Source organism: Rhinopithecus roxellana, chromosome 12 (genome assembly GCF_007565055.1).
Source record: "Rhinopithecus roxellana isolate Shanxi Qingling chromosome 12, ASM756505v1, whole genome shotgun sequence".
NCBI lineage: Eukaryota > Metazoa > Chordata > Mammalia > Primates > Cercopithecidae > Rhinopithecus > Rhinopithecus roxellana.
Genome location: NC_044560.1, coordinates 10,813,352 through 10,832,460, shown reverse-complemented (window position 1 = coordinate 10,832,460; position 19,109 = coordinate 10,813,352). Strand labels below are relative to the sequence as shown.

Below are 19,109 nucleotides of genomic sequence, written 5' to 3'. Positions count from 1 at the left end.
TCATGGTTAAAAGGGAAGTACTGGAGCCAAGAACTAGTTTTCGAGGCACTGGTTTGTTAGAGTAGTGGTACGTAGGGTGCCGCCCTGAACGGGGACTGAGACGCTGCTTTTTCAGCAGCGCCAGTGAGGACGTGGCAAGACTGCCTCGGACTTACGCTTCCTCTTCCTCAGCCCGTCGGGTTAGGGGCGCGGGAGGCGCAGAGGCTGCTGGGAACGCGCATGCGCCTAGCGCCGTGGGGAGTCCACCTTTAACGTCCGCGGGCGCGGGGTGTGTCGGGTGTCGACGGCGGCGCTTTGCGGCCGGTCGTGCGGGTCGGGCGCGGGCGGGCGCGGCGGTAGTGGCGCGCACAGGTGATTGACTGGCCAGCTGCCTGAGGGAGCGCCGGGTCCTCCTCGCTGGCAGGTGGCGGAGCCCATTGGGGCGGCGGTGCAGACCGCGGCGGCGGCGGCGGTCTGGCTCGGGAGGCGTTCCTGGGGCCAAGGCCATGGCCCCGCGGCTGCAGCTGGAGAAGGCGGCCTGGCGCTGGGCGGAGACGGTGCGGCCCGAGGAGGTGTCGCAGGAGCACATCGAGACCGCTTACCGCATCTGGCTGGACCCCTGCATTCGCGGCGTGTGCAGGTGAGGCCCGCGCACCGCGCCTCGCGGGCCCCTTGCGCCGGACCTTGGAAAGCCGGGGCGGCGGGGTGGGGGGAAGGAAGACGGCCAGCCCTTTGCGTACATTTGGGAGGCGCAAGCCGAGCGAGGTGGAGTTTTTCCTTTTGCGCCGTCTGCGCGACCTGGGAAACGCAGCCTTCCCGGGCTGTGCGCGGAGGTGATGCTGGCCAAAGCACTTTAGGAAGGTTTGGGTTCCCATCCAGAAGATGGCGGTGGAGATGAAGGCAGGAGCCGAGAGCTTAGCAAGCGTTGATGGCTGGGGTATCTTGGCCACAGCACGGCTCTTTCGTTTGTAAAAAGGAACTTTGAAAGTGAGCTTCATCACAGTGTATCTTGTTGGTGTTGACACCGATGGCCTGATCATCTTAGTATTATTTTTGGAGAGGGCAGCTTTAGAAAAAACTGTGGTCAGCCTACGTCATCGATACCCTGCACCCCCGTTGACCTTCCCTCACTCGTTAATCTAGTTTTTTTTTTTTTTTTTTTAGCTTTGCTTTGGTCGTTCTGGTTCGACACCACTTTACCGAGTACCAAGTTTGAGCTGTGATAGTGCTGTCCTTCACGTCTGCCCCGCCCTTGAACCTTGCCTTTCCTTAACCCCCTCTTGTAGATTGAATCCTTAGGCTTTGCTCCCGTTTGCTCCCTTTTTTCCACCTTGTAACGTGGGAACTATAGTTTTTGTTTCAGAATGTTTTTGAAATTGACTTGGCCAAGCCGGGCATGCTCAGTAGCCGGCTTTCGGCAGGCATTTAGGAAATGCTTTCTGGAGTTTTTACATTCCGCTGGGGGATCCTGAAGGAATGGAAGTATGGTCTCGGGCTTTGGAGCTTAAAGTCTAGTCTGAGACGTGAAATAAGTTAGGGAGTTTCTATAAAGCAAACGAACAAGTCCAAGCTCTGGGCGTCTGTCTCACAAGGAGGGTAAATCTGACTTTAACAGTAAGTTCTGGAATGACTGAAGCCTGTGTATAATAGAAATAATCAAGCTTCAGTCAGTTTCTCAACGTAATTAGTTTCCAGACTAACCAAATAATGTAAACTCTTAATAGTTCTGGTTGTTTGTGAGCCAGGGTCTCACTCTGTCACCCAGGCTGGAGTGCAGTGGCACAAGCTCAGCTCACTGCAACGTCCACTTCCGTGGCTCAAGCGATCCTCCCACCTCAGCCTCCCGAGTAGCTGGGATGAGAGGCATGGGCCACCACGCCCGACTCAATTTTGTATTTTTAGTAGAGACGGGTTTTCGCCATGTTGGCCAGGCTGGTCTTGAGCTCTGGGCTCAAGCGATCTGCCCACCTCCTCTGGGATTACAGGCGTGAGCCACCATGCTGGGCCAATAGTTCCGAGAGAGAGAGAGAGAGAGAGAGAGAGAGAGAGAGAGAGAGAGAGAGAGAGAGAGAGATTTATTTATTTATTGAGATAGTGTTTCGCTCTTGTTGCTCAGGCTGAAGTGCAATGACGCGATCTCAGCTCACTGCAACCTCTACCTGCCTGGTTCAAGCGATTCTCCTGCCTCAGCCTCCTAAATAGCTGGGATTACAGGCATGCACCATCATGTCCAGCTAATTTTTTTTTTTTTTTTTTTTTTAGTAGAGACAGGGTTTCTCCATGTTGGTCAGGGTGGTCTCGAACTCCTGACCTCAGATAATTTGCCTGCCTTGGCCTCCCAAAGTGCTGGGATTCCAGGCGTGAGCCACTGCCCACCTGGCTGATACTTTTTCTTTCTTTTTTTTTTTTTCCCGAGACAGCGTCGTGAGACGCTGGAAAAATTTTAAAAAAGAATACATTAAAAAAATATTTTTTGTGTTTCTAGTAGAGACGGGGTTTCATCGTGCTAGCCAGGATGGTCTCAATCTCCTGACCTCGTAATCCACCCGCCTCAGCCTCCCAAAGTGCTGGAATTACAGGCGTGAGCCACACAGTTTTTAAAAGAAAAAAAGAATAGACCCGGTGTGGTGGCTCATGCCTGTAAGCCCAGCACTTTGGGAGGCCAAGACGAGCAGATCACGAGGTCACGAGTTCCAGACCAGCCTGGCCAGCATGGTGAAACCCCGTCTCTACAAAAAATACAAAAATTAGCCGGGCGTGGTGGCGGGCGCCTGTAATCCCAGCTACTGGGGTGGCTGAGGCAGGAGAATCGCTTGAACCTGGGAGGTGGAGGTTGCAGTGAGCCAAGATGGTGCCACTGCACTCCAGCCTGGGCAACAGGGCCAGACTTTGTCTCAAAAAAAAAAAAAAAAAAAAATTATCTTATCTTGGCCTCTGTATTCTCTGTATGTTCTGTCTCTAAATTTCCCTATTCTGGACATTTCGTATAAATGGAATCCTAAAATACATAGACTTTTGTGACTGATTTCCTTTACTTGCCATGTATTTAAGGGTCATCCATGTTGTAGCATGTTTTAGCACTTCATTAAAAAAATACCTGGGAAATACATATAACAGTGTTTATCATCTTAAAGTGCACAATTCGGTGGGTTTCAATACCTTTATAGTGTTGTACAACCATCACCACTGTCTGGTTCCAGAACTTTTCATTATCCTAAAAGGAAACTGAGCATCTGTTAGTCACGTCCCACTTTTCCCCCTCCCCCAGCCCCTGGCAACTGCTAATCTACTTTCTGTCTCTGGATTTCTCTATTGATATTTCCATGGAATATTACAGCAATGGAGTTATACAGTACGTGGCCATTTGTGTCTGGTTTCACTTAGTATAATGTTTCCAAGGGTTATCCCTCCTGCACATGTGTCAGTACTTTATTCCTTATGGCTGAGTAGTATTCCATTTTATGGATGATGCCACATTTTATATATCTCTTCTTCAGTTGAGGGACATTTTGATAACTTCCAACTTTTGGTTATTTTGAGTAGGACTTCTCTGAATATTTGCATGCAAGTTTTGGTTTGAACATCCGATTTCAGTTCTTTACCTGGGAGTGGAATTACTGGGTCATACACAGTCAATTCTGTGTTTAACTTACTGAACCGTGAAACTTTTCCACAGTGGTTGTACCGATTTATGTTCCTACCAGTGATGTATGAGGGTTCAACTGCCTCATCATCCTCATAAACACGTACTATTTTCTGTTTTCTGATTAGGCCCTCCTAGTTGGGTGTGAAGTGATACATCTTTGTGGATTTGATTTGCATTTTCCTAGTGACTAATGAGTTCAGCGTCTTTTCATGTGCTTGTTGCCTCTTTTCTTTTTATTGATCAATAATATGCCATCGGCCGGGCGCGGTGGCTTACACCTGTAATCCCAACACTTTGGGAAGCTGAGGCGGGCAGATTACGGGGACAGGAGATCGAGACCATCCTGGCTAACACAGTGAAACCCCCGTCTCTACTAAAGAATACAAAAAATTAGCTGGGCGTGGTGGCTAGTGCCTGTAGTCCCAGCAGCTGGGGAGGCTGGGGCAGGAGAATGGCATGAACCCGGAAGGCGGAGCTTGCAGTGAGCTGGATCGCGCCACTGCGCTCCAGCCTGGGCGACAGAGCGAGACTCTGTCTCAAAAAAAAAAAAAGTAATAACAATATGCCATCATATCTCTGTATCTACCACATTTTTTATTTGCATTCATCTGCTGATAGACATTTGGGTTGTACTTTTTGGTTATTATGAATAATGTTGCTATGAACGTTCATGTAGTTTTTATGTGGGCATTTGTTTTTATTTCTCTTGATTATAGAACTGGAAGTGGGATTGTTGGGTTGTGTGGTAACTTTTAACTGTATTATTATTATTATTATTATTATTTTTTGAGACAGAGTCTCTCTCTGTTGCCCAGGCTGGAGTGTAGTGGTGACATCTCGGCTCACTGCAACCTCCGCCTCCTAGGTTCAAGCGATTCTCGTGCCTCAGCCTCCCAGTCGCTGGACTTACAGGTGCCCACCACCCCACCCTGCTAATTTTTTGTATTTTTTAGTAGAGACTGGGTTTCGCCAAGTTGGCCATGCTGGTCTTGAACTCCTGATCTCGGGTGATCCACACACCTCGGCCTCCCAGAGTGCTGGGATTACAGGCTTGAGCCACCTCACCCAGCACTTTTAACTTTTATTTATTTATTTTTTATTTATTTTATTTTATTTTTTATTTTATTTTATTTTTTTGAGATGGAGTCTCACTCTGTCACCCAGGCTGGAGTGCAGTGGCCGGATCTCAGCTCACTGCAAGCTCCGCCTCCCGGGTTCACACCATTCTCTTGCCTCAGCCTCCCGAGTAGCTGGGACTACAGGCGCCCGCCACCTCGCCCGGCTAGTTTTTGTATTTTTTAGTAGAGACGGTGTTTCACCGTGTTCGCCAGGATGGTCTCGATCTCCTGACCTCGTGATTCGCCCATCTCGGCCTCCCAAAGTGCTGGGATTACAGGCTTGAGCCACCGCGCCTGGCCTATTTATTTTTTAAAATGAAGTCTCACTCTGTAACCCAGACTGGATTGCAGTGCAATCATGGCTCACTGCAGCCTTGAACTCCTGGGCTCAAGGAATCCTCCCGCCTCAGCCTCCTGCCACTACAGGCGCATGCCACAACACGTGGCTAATTAAAAAAAATTTTTTGCCAGGTGCGGTAGCTCACGCCTGTAATCCCAGCACGTTGGGAGGCCGACGCAGGCGGATCACGAGGTCAGGAGATCGAGACCATCCTGGCCAACATGGTGAAACCCTGTCTCTACTAAAAATACAAAAAGTTAGCCAGGCATGGTGGTGGATGCCTGTAGTCCCAGCTACTCAGGAGGCTGAGGCAGGAGAATGGCGTGAACCTGGGAGGCGGAGCTTGCAGTGAGCCGAGATTACACCACTGCATCACTCCAGCCTGGGTGACAGAGCGAGACTCCGTCTCAAAAAAAAAAAAAAAATTTTTTTTTTTTTTGAAAATGGAGTCCCACTTTAGTGCCCAGGCTGATCTTGAACTCCTTGCTTCAAGTGATCCTCCTGCCTTGGCCCCCTAAAATGCTGCACTTGCATGAGTTCATGGCCTTTTTTTTTTGGCTTTTTTTTTTTTTTAAATATGAGGGTCTTGCTATGTTGTATAGGCTGTCCTTGAACTCCCGGGCTCAGTTGATCCTCCTGCCTCAGCTTCCCTGGTAGCTGGGACTATAGGCACGAACTACCATGCCTGTGTTTAATATTTTGAGGAATTATCAGGTTGCTTTCCAGAGTGGCTACGCTATTTTCCATATTCACAAGCAGTGTGTGAGGATTCCAATTGCTGCATGTCCCTGTACTTGTTACTGCCTTTTTTCTTTTAGCTATCCTAGTGGGTGTGAAGTGGTGTCTTTTATGTTTTGATTTGTGTTTCATTGATGAGTAATCATATTAAACATCTTTTTGTGTACTTATTGGCCATGCATACATCTTTTTTGGAGAGATGTCTGTTTAAATCCTTTGCATGCTTTTAAATTGAGTTACCTTTTTATTATTGAGTTGTGATCTTGTTTTGGTCTTGTTTTTGTTTTGTTTTTTTTGAGACAGAATCTCGCTCTGTCACCCAGGCTGGAGTGCAGTGGTGCCATCTCGGCTCACTGCAACCACCACCTCCCAGGTTCAAGTGATTCTCCTGCCTCAGCCTCCCGAATAGCTGGAACTACAGACTCAAACCACCACGCCTAGCTACTTTTTTTTTGGTATATTTAGTGGAGACGGGGTTTCACCATGCTGGCCAGGCTGGTCTGAAACTCCTGACCTTGTGATACGCCTGCCTCAGCCTCCCAAAGTGCTAGGATTACAGGCATGAGCCACTGCATCCGGCTGAGTTGTGTTCTTTATATATACTGCATGTAAGTCCCTTATTAGATACATGATTTGGAAATATTTTTTTCTAATTTCTGTGGCTTTTAGTTTTATTGGTGGTATCATTTTCAGTACAAAAGCTTTTAATGTTGATGTAGTCCAATTTCTTTTTCTTCTCCATCTTCTTATTCTTATTAATGAAGCAGGGTCTTACTTTGTTACCCAGCCTTGAGAGCAGTGGTGTGATCGTAGCTCACTGTAGCCTTAAACTCCTGGGCTCAAGTGATCTTTTTGCCTCAACATCCCCAGTAGGTACAACTGCAGGTTGTACCACCACACCCAGCTAATTTTTTTGGTATTTTTTGTAGAGTTGGGGTCTTGCTATGTTACCCAGGCTGACCTTGAACCTTTAGCCTCAAGCAGTCCTGCTTCAGCTTCCCAGAGTACTGGGATTACAGGTGTGAACTACCTGGCCCCAACATTGTACTATTTCTTTGATGCTTTTGGTCTTGTAAGAAGCCACACCTCACCCAAGGTTTGAGCAGTTTTAATTAATGAATTAGTTAATTTTATGAGACAAAGTCTGGCTCTGTTGCCCAGACTGGAGTACAGTGGTGCAGTCTTAGCCCAATGCAACCTCTGCCTCCCAGGGACTTCAGCCATCCTCCTACCTCAGCCTCCCAAGTAGCTGTGACTACAAGCATGCTCCACCACACTCGGCTAATATTTGGTGGTTTTTTTTTTTTCAGATGAAGTCTCACTCTGTTGTCCAGGCTGGGTGTAGTGGTGCAATCTTGGCTCACTGCAACCTCCGCCTCCCGGGTTCAAGCGGTTTTCCTGCCTTAGCTTCCTGAGTAGCTGGGATTGCAGGCACCCACCACCACGCCCGGCTAATTTTTGTATTTTTAGTAGAGATGGGGTTCTGCCCTGTAGGTCAGGCTGGTCTCGAACGCCTGACCTCAGGGATCCCGCCGCCTTGGCTTCCCAAAGTGCTGGGATTACAGGCATGAGCCACTGTGCCTGGCCCTGTCAGTTTTTATTTAGCTATCCAAAAAGCTCTCTTTCTACTCACTTTCTTCTTTTTTTTTGAGACAAGACACTATCCACTTTCTCCTTTTTTATGGAGACAGAGTCTTGCCATGTTGTCCAGGCTGGTCTCAAACTCTTGGGCTCTAGCAGTCCTACGTCCTCAGCCTCCTAAATTGCTGGGATTCCAGGCATGAGCCTTTCTCCTTTTGTTTATTTCTTCTCTTTGCAAGAAGAGATTAAATAAATAAATAGTATCACCAATATGTATTTTTCATACTTTATGCAACGATTCGTTATGAGATACCAAAGCTGAAGAATGAGGTGTTTGACCACATTCAAAGACCACATGTGTCAGGACTGTTTACATTTCTGAAAGTACTTAGGACAATCACAGGATGAAAGCAGTGTATACTAAAATCCTCTGTCTACAGAATTCTGCAAATATTGTATGTCTTGAGGGCAGACTTGTTTGCTCACAGTGAGGTCAGTGGTCAAGTAAGTTCCTGGAAGTAAAATTGTTTGGTACGGGATGTATGTTTTTCATTTTGATCCATATTGCTAAATTGCCCCTCAGAATGAGGGTTTCTCTTTATGTTTCCCTGTCATTGTGTATCTTACATATATATCATACCCTCACCCACATAATGTGTTAGTCACACCTTTTGATCTAGTGCAAAGGGTGTCATATGTTTAATACGTATTTTTTTTATTACAGTTTCTTTTTGTTATACAGTTTTTTGATATGAAATTTGTTTTGTTTTTGAGACGGGGGTCTCACTATGTTGCTTAGGCTGGTCTCAAACTCCTGGGCTGAAGCTATCTTCCTTCCTCAGCTTCCTGAGTAGCTGGGATTACAAGTGCATGTCAGTATGCCCAGCCTTGATATGAATTTTCAAAGACTGAATTTGCTTATATTTCCAGCCATGTATAGGAGTACAATGTCTTGTTCTCATTAGGGAAACATCATATGACTATTACCAAATTAAAACATTACAGAAATGTGTGAAGCACTGTAGAAAGCCAGTGTCATGCCACCTTACATCAGTGGCTTTGTAGCTCTAGTCCAAAATCCTAATGAGGGTCATGCGCGGTGGCTCACGCCTGTAATCCCAACACTTCGTTAGGCCGAGGTGGGAGGATTACTTGAGGTCAGGAGTTTGAGACCAGTCTAGTCAACATGGCAAAAACCCATTTCTACTAAATTAGCCAGGCATGGTGGCGGTATACACCTGTAATTCCAGCTACTCAGGAGGGTGAGGCACGAGAATCACTTGAACCCAGGAGGTATAGGTTGCAGTGAGCCAAGATTGAGCCACTGCGCTCCAACCTGGGTGACAGAGTGAGACTCTGTCTCAATAAAAACCAACCAACCAAACAAAATAACACTAATGAAGACCCATAGTCCCAGCTACGCTGAGGTGGGAGGGTGGCTTGAGCCTGGGAGGTGGAGGTTGCAGTGAGCCAAGATCATGCCGCTGCACTCCAGCTTGGGTGACAGAGAAAGACCCTGTCTCAAAAAAAAGGAAAAAGAAAAAAGGGGAGTCACAATACATACTTTGTTGCAACTTGTTTCTATTATTCATGCATGTAAATCTGCCTTATTTATTTATTTATTTTTGAGAGAGTCTTGCTTTGTTGCCCAGGCTGGAGTGCAATGTGTGATTTTGGCTCACTGCAACCTCAGCCTCCTGGATTCAAGTGATTCTTGGAGCCTCAGCCTCCAGAGTAGCTGGGACTACAGGCATGGGCCACCATGCTTGGCTAATTTTTGTAGTTTAGTAGAGATGGGGTTTCACCCTGTTGGCCAGGCTGGTCTGGAACTCCTGACTTCAGGTGATCCGTTCTCCTCAGCCTCCCAAAGTGGTGGGATTACAGGCCTGAGCCGCCGCACCCGGATATTCTTTTCTCGTTTGTTTGTTTGTTTGTTTTGAGACAGAATCTTGCTCAGTCGCCAGGCTGGAGTGCAATGACGTGATCTTGTCTCACTGCAACCTCTGCCTCCCGGATTCAAGCGATTCTCCTGCCTCAACCTCCCGAGTAGCTGGGACTATAGGAGCGCACCACCACACCCGGCCAATATTTGTATTTTTAGTAGAGATGTGGTTTCCCCGCGTTGGCCAGGATGGTCTCGATTTCCTGACCTCGCGGTCCACCTGCCTCAGCCTCCCAAAGTGCTGGGATTATAGGCATGAGCCACCGCACCCGGTCCTATTCTTTTTTAAAAAAATATTTTTATGTGTGTTTGTGGTATATAACATAGGATACTGTGTTTATGGTATATAACGTAGGATACATTAACAGATAGTAAAATGGTAACTGTAGTGAAGCAGATTGACATCTGTTATCTCACAGTTACAAATTTTGTGTGTGACAAGAGAAGCTAAAATCTCATTTAGCAGGAGCCCCAAATGCATATCTGCCTCATTATTATTATTATTATCATTTTGGATGGAGTTTTGCTCTTGTTGCCCAGGCTGGAGTACAACGGGGCAATCTTGGCTCACTGCAACTTCTACCTCCCGGGTTCAAGCGATCCTCCTGCCTCAGCCTCCTGAGTAGCTGGGATTACAGGCCCCCGCCACCACACCCACCTAATTTTTGTATTTTTAGTAGAGCCATCACACCCAGCCAGTTATATAGTTTATTTAAAAATAGAGATGGGGTCTTGCTGTGCTACCCTGACTGGTCTTGACTTCCTGATTTCAAGCAGTCCTTCCACTTTGCTCTCCCAAAGTGCTGGGATTACAGGTGTGAGCCACTGTGCCTAACCTGCGTTATAATTTATTTGACCAGTTTCCTGTTGATGGACTTTGGGGTTTCTGGATTTTGATATTACAACCCGTGCTGCCCTAGCCAGCCCTCTGCGTTGATCTTGAGTGTTGAGTGAGTGTTTTCACTTAGGTTGCTAAATGAGAAATTGCTGAGGTAAAAGTACTGTTCAGAATTTTGATAGATGCCAAAAGTTCATACCATTTATCCTGGTCCTCTAGAGTGAGTGTGCCTATTACCTTATTCAAAGCATTCCTATTCTCAACTTCCATTTGATTAGTGAAAAATAGCATCTTATTTTCATTTGCCATTTTTTTGCTGGTGACGTTGAGCATCTTTTTAATTTTATTTTTTAGTTTTATAGAGATAGGATCTCATGTTGCCCAGGACAGTCTTGAACTCCGGGGCCCAAGCAATCCTCAGTTTTGGCTTCCCAAAGTGCTGGGATTACAGGCATGAGCCACTGCGTCCCGTCTCCTTTTTATATTTACTTGCCATTTGTATTTCTCCTGTGAATTGTGTGATCTGGATTGTTGGTCATTTTCTTACTGATTCTCAAGAGCTTATTGAATATTTCTTTCTTTTTGTTTTTTTTGAGACGGAGACTCAGTGTGTCGCCCAGGCTGGAGTGCAGTGGTGTGATTTCAGCTCGCTGCAACCTGTGCCTCCCGGGTTCAAGTGACTCTTCTGCCTCAGCCTCCCAAGTAGCTGAGACTACAGGTGCCCACCACTATGCCTGGCTAATTTTTGTATTTTTGTAGAGATGGGGTTTCACTATGTTGGCCAGGCTGGTCTTGAACTACTGACCATGTGATCTGCCCGCCTCAGCCTCCCAAAATGCTGGATTACAGGCGTGAGCCACTGTGCCTGGCTGAATATTTCTTTCTTTTTCCTTTTTTTTTTTTTTTTTTTTTTTTTTTTTTGAGATGGAGTCTCGCTCTGTTTCCCAGGCTGGAGTGCCATGGTGCAATTTCAGCTCACTGCACCCTCTGCCTCCCAGGTTCGAGCTATTCTTTGCTTCAACCTACCAAGTAGCTGGGATTACAGATGCACGCCACCACTGCAGGCTAATGTTTGTATTTTCAGTAGAGACAGGATTTTACCACGTTGGCCAGGCTGGTCTTGAATTCCTTACTTCAGGTGATCCACCTGCCTTGGCCTCCCAAAGTGCTGAGATTATAGGCTTGAGCCACCGCGCCCGGCCTAGTTTATTGAATATTTCAGTCCAGGATGTTTTCTGCGGTATTTTTGGACTTTGTGGGCTTTTTTTCCTTTTGGTACATTAGTTTTTGATTTTTTTATGTGGTAAAATTTATGAATGCTTTTTTTAATGGTTTCTGGATTTCCCAATTCTGAGGTTATAAAAATATTCACTCATGTTTTGTTTTAGTACTGATGGTTTACTTTTATGCAACCTTTATGTTTTTATAATTTAATTTGATTTATGCATTGAGGTGGGGATCCATCAGTATTTTAATTTTACTTTTTACCAAATGGCTACTCAATTGTTTTAAACCGTTTATTGAACAATTCAGTCTTTTCCCTCACCAGTTAAAAAGCCACCTTTATTACATGGCAAATTCCCATATTTACTTGGGTTTATTTCTCAGCCCTATTTTTTTTTTTTTTTTTGAGACAGAGTTTTGCTCTTATTGCCCAGGCTGGAGTGCAGTGGCGCAATCTCGGCTCACCGCGTCTTCTACCTCCTGGGTTCAAGCGATTCTCCTGTCTTATCCTCCTGAGTAGCTGGGAATACAGGCATGTGCCACCACGCCTGGCTAATTTTGTATTTTTGGTAGAGACGGGGTTTCTCCATGTTGGTCAGACTGTTTCGAACTCTCGACCTCAGGTGACCGGCCTGCCTTGGCCTCCCAAAATGTTGGGATTATAGGTGTGAGCCACCGTGCCCAGCTTCTCAACCCCATTTTTTTTGCCATTGATTAATTTCATTGAATAACTGTACTGATTCCACAATTCTAATTATTTTATAATATTTAAAAACTTTTTGATAAGGTGAGACCTAAATTCCGTTTAGAATTTTTCTCATCGTTCTCATGAAAAATACATAATTTATAATTATATTAACTATAATTTATACTTATAAAATCATAATTATAAAATTATAATTATTATTATAAATTTATAATTAATATATTAATAATTACTAATACTTTATTTATTTTTTGAGACGGAGTCTCGCTCTGTCACCCAGGCTGGATTGCAGTGGCATGATCTTCACTCCCTTCAGCCTCCACTTCCCGGTTTCAGGTGATTCTCCTGCCTCAGCCTCCCAAGTAGCTGGGATCTACAGGCGCATGCCACCACTCCCAGCTACTTTTTGTATTTTCAGTAGAGATGGGGTTTCACCATATTGGCCAGGATGGTCTCGATTTTGAAAATTTATTTAAACAATTATTTGTATTTTAATTGTTTTTTGAGACAATCTTGCTTTGTCACCTAGGCTGGAGTACAGTGCCATGATCTTAGCTTACTGTACCCTCCCCCTCCTGGGTTCAAGTGATTCTTGTGCCTCAGCCACCTGAGTAGCTTGGATGTGCCACCATGCCTGGCTTATTTTTTTGTATTGTTTAGTAGAGATGGGGTTTCACCATCTTAGCCAGGCTGGTCTTCAACTCCGGGCCTCAAGCGATCTGCCTGCCTCAGTGTCCCATAGTGCTGGGATTACAGGCATGAGCCACTGTACCCAGCTTGAAAATTTATTTTTTTACATACAGAAAAGCACACAAATCATAAGAACAACACTTGATTGGCTGGGTGCGGTGGCTCATGCCTGTAATCTCAGGGCTTAGGGAGGCCAAGGTGTGCGGATCACCTGAGGTCAGGAGTTTGAGACCAGTCTGGCCAATATGGTGAAACCCCATCTCTACTAAAAATACAAAAAATTAGCAGGGCATGGTTGTGCGTGCCTGTAGTCCCAGCTACTCAGAAGGCTGAGGCAGGAGAATTGCTTGAACCTGGGAGGCGGAGGTTGCAGTGAGCCGAGATCATGCCACTGCACTCCAGCCTGGGCGACAGAGTGAGCTCTGTCTCAGAAAAAAAGAACAAAAAGAGTAACACTTGATTGACTAATTATCACAAAAGAAATTTATCTGTCATGTATCTACCACCAAGATCGAAACATTACTAGCACTTCAAGACACCCTTATCTTCCATTTTTCTCCTACCAGTTACTACTACCTCTCTTCCTTGAAGGGAACCACTTACCCTTACTTTGAATTCAGCAGATTATTTTGCCTATGTTGAACTTTATGTATATAAATACATTATCATTTCTTCTGCTTCTGTTTTCTTTCACTCAACTTTATAAGATTAATTTATGTGTAAGCAGTAGTGTGTTCACTTTTAGTGCTGTACAATTTTTTGTTGTTGTTGTTGTTGGTGGGGTACGAGGTCTCGATATGTTGCCCAGGCTGGTCTGGAACTCCTGGGCTCAAGCATTCTGCCCACTTCGGCCTCCCAAAGTGAAGGGATTATAAGCATGAGCCAATGGGACCAGCAGTGCTGTACGTTGTTTCAGTGTGTGGGTATATACTATATATTATATTCCTTTCTACTAGTGATGGTCATTTTGACTTTTCCGTGTATTTGGTCATTATGAATAAAGCTGCAGTGAACATTCAGCATATATATTTTAGTGTCTTTTTTTTGATAACAGGATTTCACTTCATCACCCAGGCTGGAGTACATGGTGTGATCACAGCTCACTGCAGCCTCAACCTCTGGGGTCTGTCTAGGTGGTCCTCCCACTTCAGCTTCCCCAGTAGCTGAGACTACAGACGCTCACCACCATGTTTGGCTAATTCAAAAATTTTTTGTAGACCTGACACAGTGGCTTATGTCTTTAATCCCAGCGTTTTGGGAGGCTGAGGTAGGTGGATCACTTGAGGCCAGGAGTTCGAGACCAGCCTGGGGAACATGGCAAATATACAGATATACAAAAATTAGCCAGATATGGTGGTGCATGCCTGTAATCCCAGCTACTTGGGAAGCTGAGGTGGGAGAATTGCTTGAATTCAGGAGGCGGAGGTTGCAGTGACCTGAGATCTTGGCACTGCACTCTAGCCTGGGTGACAGCGAGACCCTGTCTCAAAAAAAAAAATCTTTTCTGCTCCCCTCCCTCCTCCCACCTTCCACCCCCAAGTAAGACCCCAATGTCTGTTCTCTTCTTTGTGTTCAAAGTTCTCATCATGTAGCTCCCATAAGATAAAGATTTATCATCCTCAGGGTCCTAAATATTCTCCTGTGTTATTTTCTTTTTTTTTTTTTTTTTTTTTTTTTTTGAGACGGAGTCTCGCTCTGTTGCCCAGGCTGGAGTGCAGTGGCCGGATCTCAGCTCACTGCAAGCTCCGCCTCCCGGGTTCACGCTATTCTCCTGCCTCAGCCTCCGGAGTAGCTGGGACTACAGGCGCCCACCACCTCGCCCGGTTAGTTTTTTGTATTTTTTAGTAGAGACGGGGTTTCACCGTGTTAGCCAGGATGGTCTCGATCTCCTGACCTCATGATCCGCCCGTCTCGGCCTCCCAAAGTGCTGGGATTACAGGCTTGAGCCATCGCGCCCGGCCTCCTGTGTTATTTTCTATAAGTTGTATTGCTTTATCTTTCTTTCTTTCTTTTTTTTTTTTTTTTGAGACTGAGTCTCCCTCTGTCACCCAGGCTGGAGTGCAGTGGCACAATCTCAGCTCACTGCAGGCTCCGCCTCCTGGGGTCACGCCATTCTCCTGGGTCAGCCTCCAGAGTAGCTGGGACTACAGGCGCCCACCACAACGCCTGGCTAATTTTTTTTTTTTGTATTTTTAGTAGAGACGGGGTTTCACAGTGTTAGCCAGGATGGTCTTGATCTCCTGACCTCGTGATCCACCTTCCTCGGCCTCCCAGGGTGCTGGGATTACAGGTGTAAGCCACCGTGCCTGGCCTGCTTTATCTTTCATGTTTAGACCTGGAATTGACTCTTCTCATCAGTTGGGAAGTAAGATCATGGAATAATTTGAGGTTACTTGATCTCTATGACTTTAGCAAAGTAGCAGAGGATTGAATGACTGCTAATCTGATGTTAGCAAAAGCAACAACTCTAAGCAAAAGGAAGACATACATGGGGAAAGCAAATACAATTACTTAAAATTAAATACATGACAAAACTGTGTGTGTGTTTTAAAAAATGATATTGGGCCAAGTGCGGTGGCTTATGCTAGTAATCCCAGCAGTTTGGGAGGCAAAGATGGGAGGATCACTTGAGGCCAGGAAGACCAGGCTGCACTGAGTTACGATTTTACTGCTGCACTACAGCCTGGGCAATAGAGCAAAACCCTGCCTCAAAACACAAACCAAAAACAAAACGATACTGTGTCATTACTACTAGCAGCAGTGGCCTGCATGGGTAGTGGGTATGCTGGGTTTAGGGTGTGTGGGAGCCATGAGGAGGAGATGGTGACTGAGAGCCTAGAAGGAAAGAGGGGGTGGGGCTTGACAGGGGCGGGGCTTGAAGGCAAGACCCAAGGGTTCCTTAGATTTGCTTCTAGGAATAGGTAGCCATGATAAAGCAGTCATGGCTTGTGGTGAACTAGGGCCATCCTGCCCATAAGATTAAGAAATTTTTCAGTCTGAGGTGAGGGAAACAAAAAAGATTAAGTAATTTTTGGAAATCTTAACTGCCTGTCACAGTTGAGGTGTAGTTTCTTCGTCATGTGGTCAAGGACACCAGGGTCCTTGTGGTTCTGCGTGAGGGCAGCCAGTTCTGTATTCACGAAACTGAGGGGCTCCCCTTTTGGAGAGTTTGTGGTTGTGGCATCCTTTCCAGCATCCTCCTGGGAAACAGCAATCAGGAACTTGATGCGATGCTCAGTCTCTGTAGGGCTGGAGATTTTTTCCATGTTGGAGTTGAGTGAGGTACCTGCTGAGACTTTTTTGTATTTTGCAAACTTTTTATACCTCATTCCTTTCCCTTGGCTTCCTGAGGTAGCGATCTAATCATTAAGAAAAAATTAGCCTTGCATTTGGGACAATGTAAAAAAGAAGTACAGTAGAAGAAAAGCTTCCTACTGGATCTAAACATTCTTATGTTTTCTGTGTGTTTGAAAAACTTTGTTTGTTTGTTTGTTTATGAGACAGTCTCACTCTGTTGCCCAGCCTGGAGTGCAGTGGGATGATCATAGCTCACTGCTGCCTTGAACTCTTAGGCTCCAGGAATGCTCCCTCCTTAGCTTCCCAAAGTGCTGGGATTACAGCTGTGAGCCACCGACCGCATCCAGCCTCCCCCAGAAATGTGGAATCATTGTGCAATACTCCATTTTACATACCCTAAAGAACCGTTTAACTGTTTCCTGTTGGGCATTTGTTTACCTGCCTTTGTCTTCTTGTTGTGTTCCCCGCACCTCCTCCACTTCCTCTTCCTTTTTGTAAGGGAAGGAGGCTCTTTTTTTAATATTGAGAACATCTTATAAGTAAATATTATCTGCCCATCTAATTATTTTCTTAGAAAAACATTGCGAAAATATCATGAACATAATGTGTGTCGAAAAGGCTTTCGATATACATTACCTTTGCAGGGTTTTCTCCTACCAGCTGTGTGCAGTATATGAACGTTCCTGTCTTTGTGTTCTTGCCATCAGAGTATTACATTGAACTCTTTTTGGCTGGGTGCGGTGGCTCACGCCTGTAATCCCAGCACTTTGGGAGGCCGAGGCAGGTGGATCACAAGGTCAGGAGATCGAGACCAGCTTGACCAATATGGTGAAACTCCGTCTCTACTAAAAATACAAAAATTAGCTGGGCGTGGTGGTGCACGCCTGTAATCCCAGCTACTCAGGAGGCTGAGGGAGGAGAATCACTTGAACCCGGGAGGCGGAGGTTGCAGTGAGCTGAGATCACACCACTGCACTCCAGCCTGGTCAACAGAGGGAGATTCCTTCTCAAAAAAAAAAAGAAAGAAAGAAAGAAAGAAAATTTATAAGTAAATAATGGTATCTTGATTTCCAGTAAAATTGAAAGATACTGTGTGTGTGTGTGTTTTTTTTTTTCCCAAGTGCTTGGCCAGTGTTTCCCAAATTGTATAAAGCTTGAGAAACATTTCAAATCATCCTTGGAGAACCAAGAAGTCCCACTATAAAAAAAAAAAAAAATCGTTACAGTTTGAATAGCTACATAATCCTCTTTAGACTGGGCAACTCCTTTTGACTTGCCAGTTAGTTCTCTCCTGCCCTGAACGTTTTTCCTTTAATACCAATTTGGGAGGTAGCCTTTTAGAAAGATTATAGACTGGGCATGGTGGTACACACCTGCAGTCTCAGCTATTCGGGAGGCTGAGGTGGGAGAACTGCTGGAGCCCAAGAATTTGAGTCCAGCCTGTGCAACACAGCAAGACCCTGTCTCTTAAAAAGAAAGTAGATTTCTAGTGTTTTCAAGTAGTCTCACCTTAAAAATCATTTTTGCTTTGCTGGTTCTCCTTTTTCTGTAGTGTTTGAATCCCAGTTTAGTGGGGCCTAACTTTTGGAGGCTTGGAAAAAATGAAGTTATTTAATGTTTGCTAGGTTGATTGGATTCTTAAGCTTTAAAATATATTTAAGCCAGGTGCAGTGGGTCACGCCTGTAATCTCAGCATTTTGGGAGGCTGAGGTGGGTGGATCACTTCAGGTCAGGAGTTTGAGACCAGCCTGGCCAACCTGGTGAAACCCTATCTGCACTAAAAATACAAAAATTAGCCAGGCGTGGTGGTGCATGCTTGTAATCCCAGCTACTCGGGAAGCTGAAGCAGGAGAACTGCTTGAACCTGAGAGGCGGAGGTTGCGGTGAGCCAAGATCATGCCACTGCACCCCAGCCTGCGCAAGAGAGCGAGACTCTATCTCAAAAAAAAAAAAAAAAAAAAAAAATATATATATATATATATATATATTTAGGTTTTTTTTGAGTACTCATTATACTATTTAAAGGATTGCCAACAATTTAAGAAGCTTTCCATATTTGATGTTTTATGTAACTTTGGTGTTGAGTTTTATTTAATTTGGTTTGTCAGTTGCTTCCCAAACCTTTTATGCCCGACTTCTCTATACATATATGGCAGAGGAGTTCTAGGAAAATAGGACGTAAGTGCTAAGTGACCTCTTTGTAGTTGCTTTGTTTTTATTGTTTATTGTTTTTTTGAGAGAGTCTTGCTCTGTCATCCTAGCTAGAGCTGGGTGGCATGAGCAACCCACTGCAGCCTCGTCTTCCTGGGCTCAAACAGGTCCTCCTATCTTAGCCTCCCCAATAGCTGGGACCACCCGCATGTGCCACTCCACCTGGCTCATTAAAAAAATTTTTTTCTTTGTAGGGATAGGGTCTCACCATGTTGCCCAGGATGGCCTTGAACTCCTGGGCTCAAGCAATCCTGTCTTGGCCTCCAAAAGGGCTGGGATTACAGGCATGAGCCACCATGCATGACCTGTTTTTAGATTTGCTTATTTCTCGCATGTCTAATTTATGAGACCTTGATACAGTAATGCCATGAGGCATTACATGAAAATCACTGTAAAGTTTTTAGTAACTAGAACCTAGAATTTATATTATCTTGGTTCTCCTTTATTTTCGCTTTCAGGAAAATCTGTACTTCAGTGTTTTAAGCACTTTGGGAGGCCAAGGTGGACAGATCACGAGGTCAGGAGATCGAGACCAGCCTGGCCAACATAGTGAAACCCCATCTCTACTAAAAATACAAAAATTAGCCGGGCACAGTGGGGTGTGCCTGTCGTCCCAGCTACTTGGGAGGCTGAGGCAGGAGAATCGCTTGAAAACGGGAGGTGGAGGTTGCAGGGAGCTGAGATTGAGCCACTGCACCACTGCATTCTAGCCTGGGCAACAGAGCGAGACTCCATCTCAAAAAAAAGAAAAAAAAAGGTCCTAGGCACAGTGGCTTACACCTATAATCCCAGGACTTTG

At 45.3% G+C, this 19,109-nt stretch overlaps 1 protein-coding gene across 3 annotated transcripts in view; it reads left to right on the top strand.

The window, feature by feature from the left end:
- The first annotated feature begins 251 nt into the window (after positions 1-251).
- Positions 252-19,109, top strand: part of USP48 (ubiquitin specific peptidase 48) — a 112,597-nt gene continuing 93,739 nt past the window's right edge. For 2 of the 3 annotated variants that reach the window (XM_030941933.1, XM_010364346.2), the window contains exon 1: positions 252-619. In XM_030941933.1, the coding sequence (XP_030797793.1) occupies positions 486-619 (134 nt within the window). In that variant the 5' untranslated portion in view covers positions 252-485. The remainder of the gene's footprint in view (positions 620-19,109) is intronic. The other variant, XM_030941932.1, reaches the window with a different exon arrangement.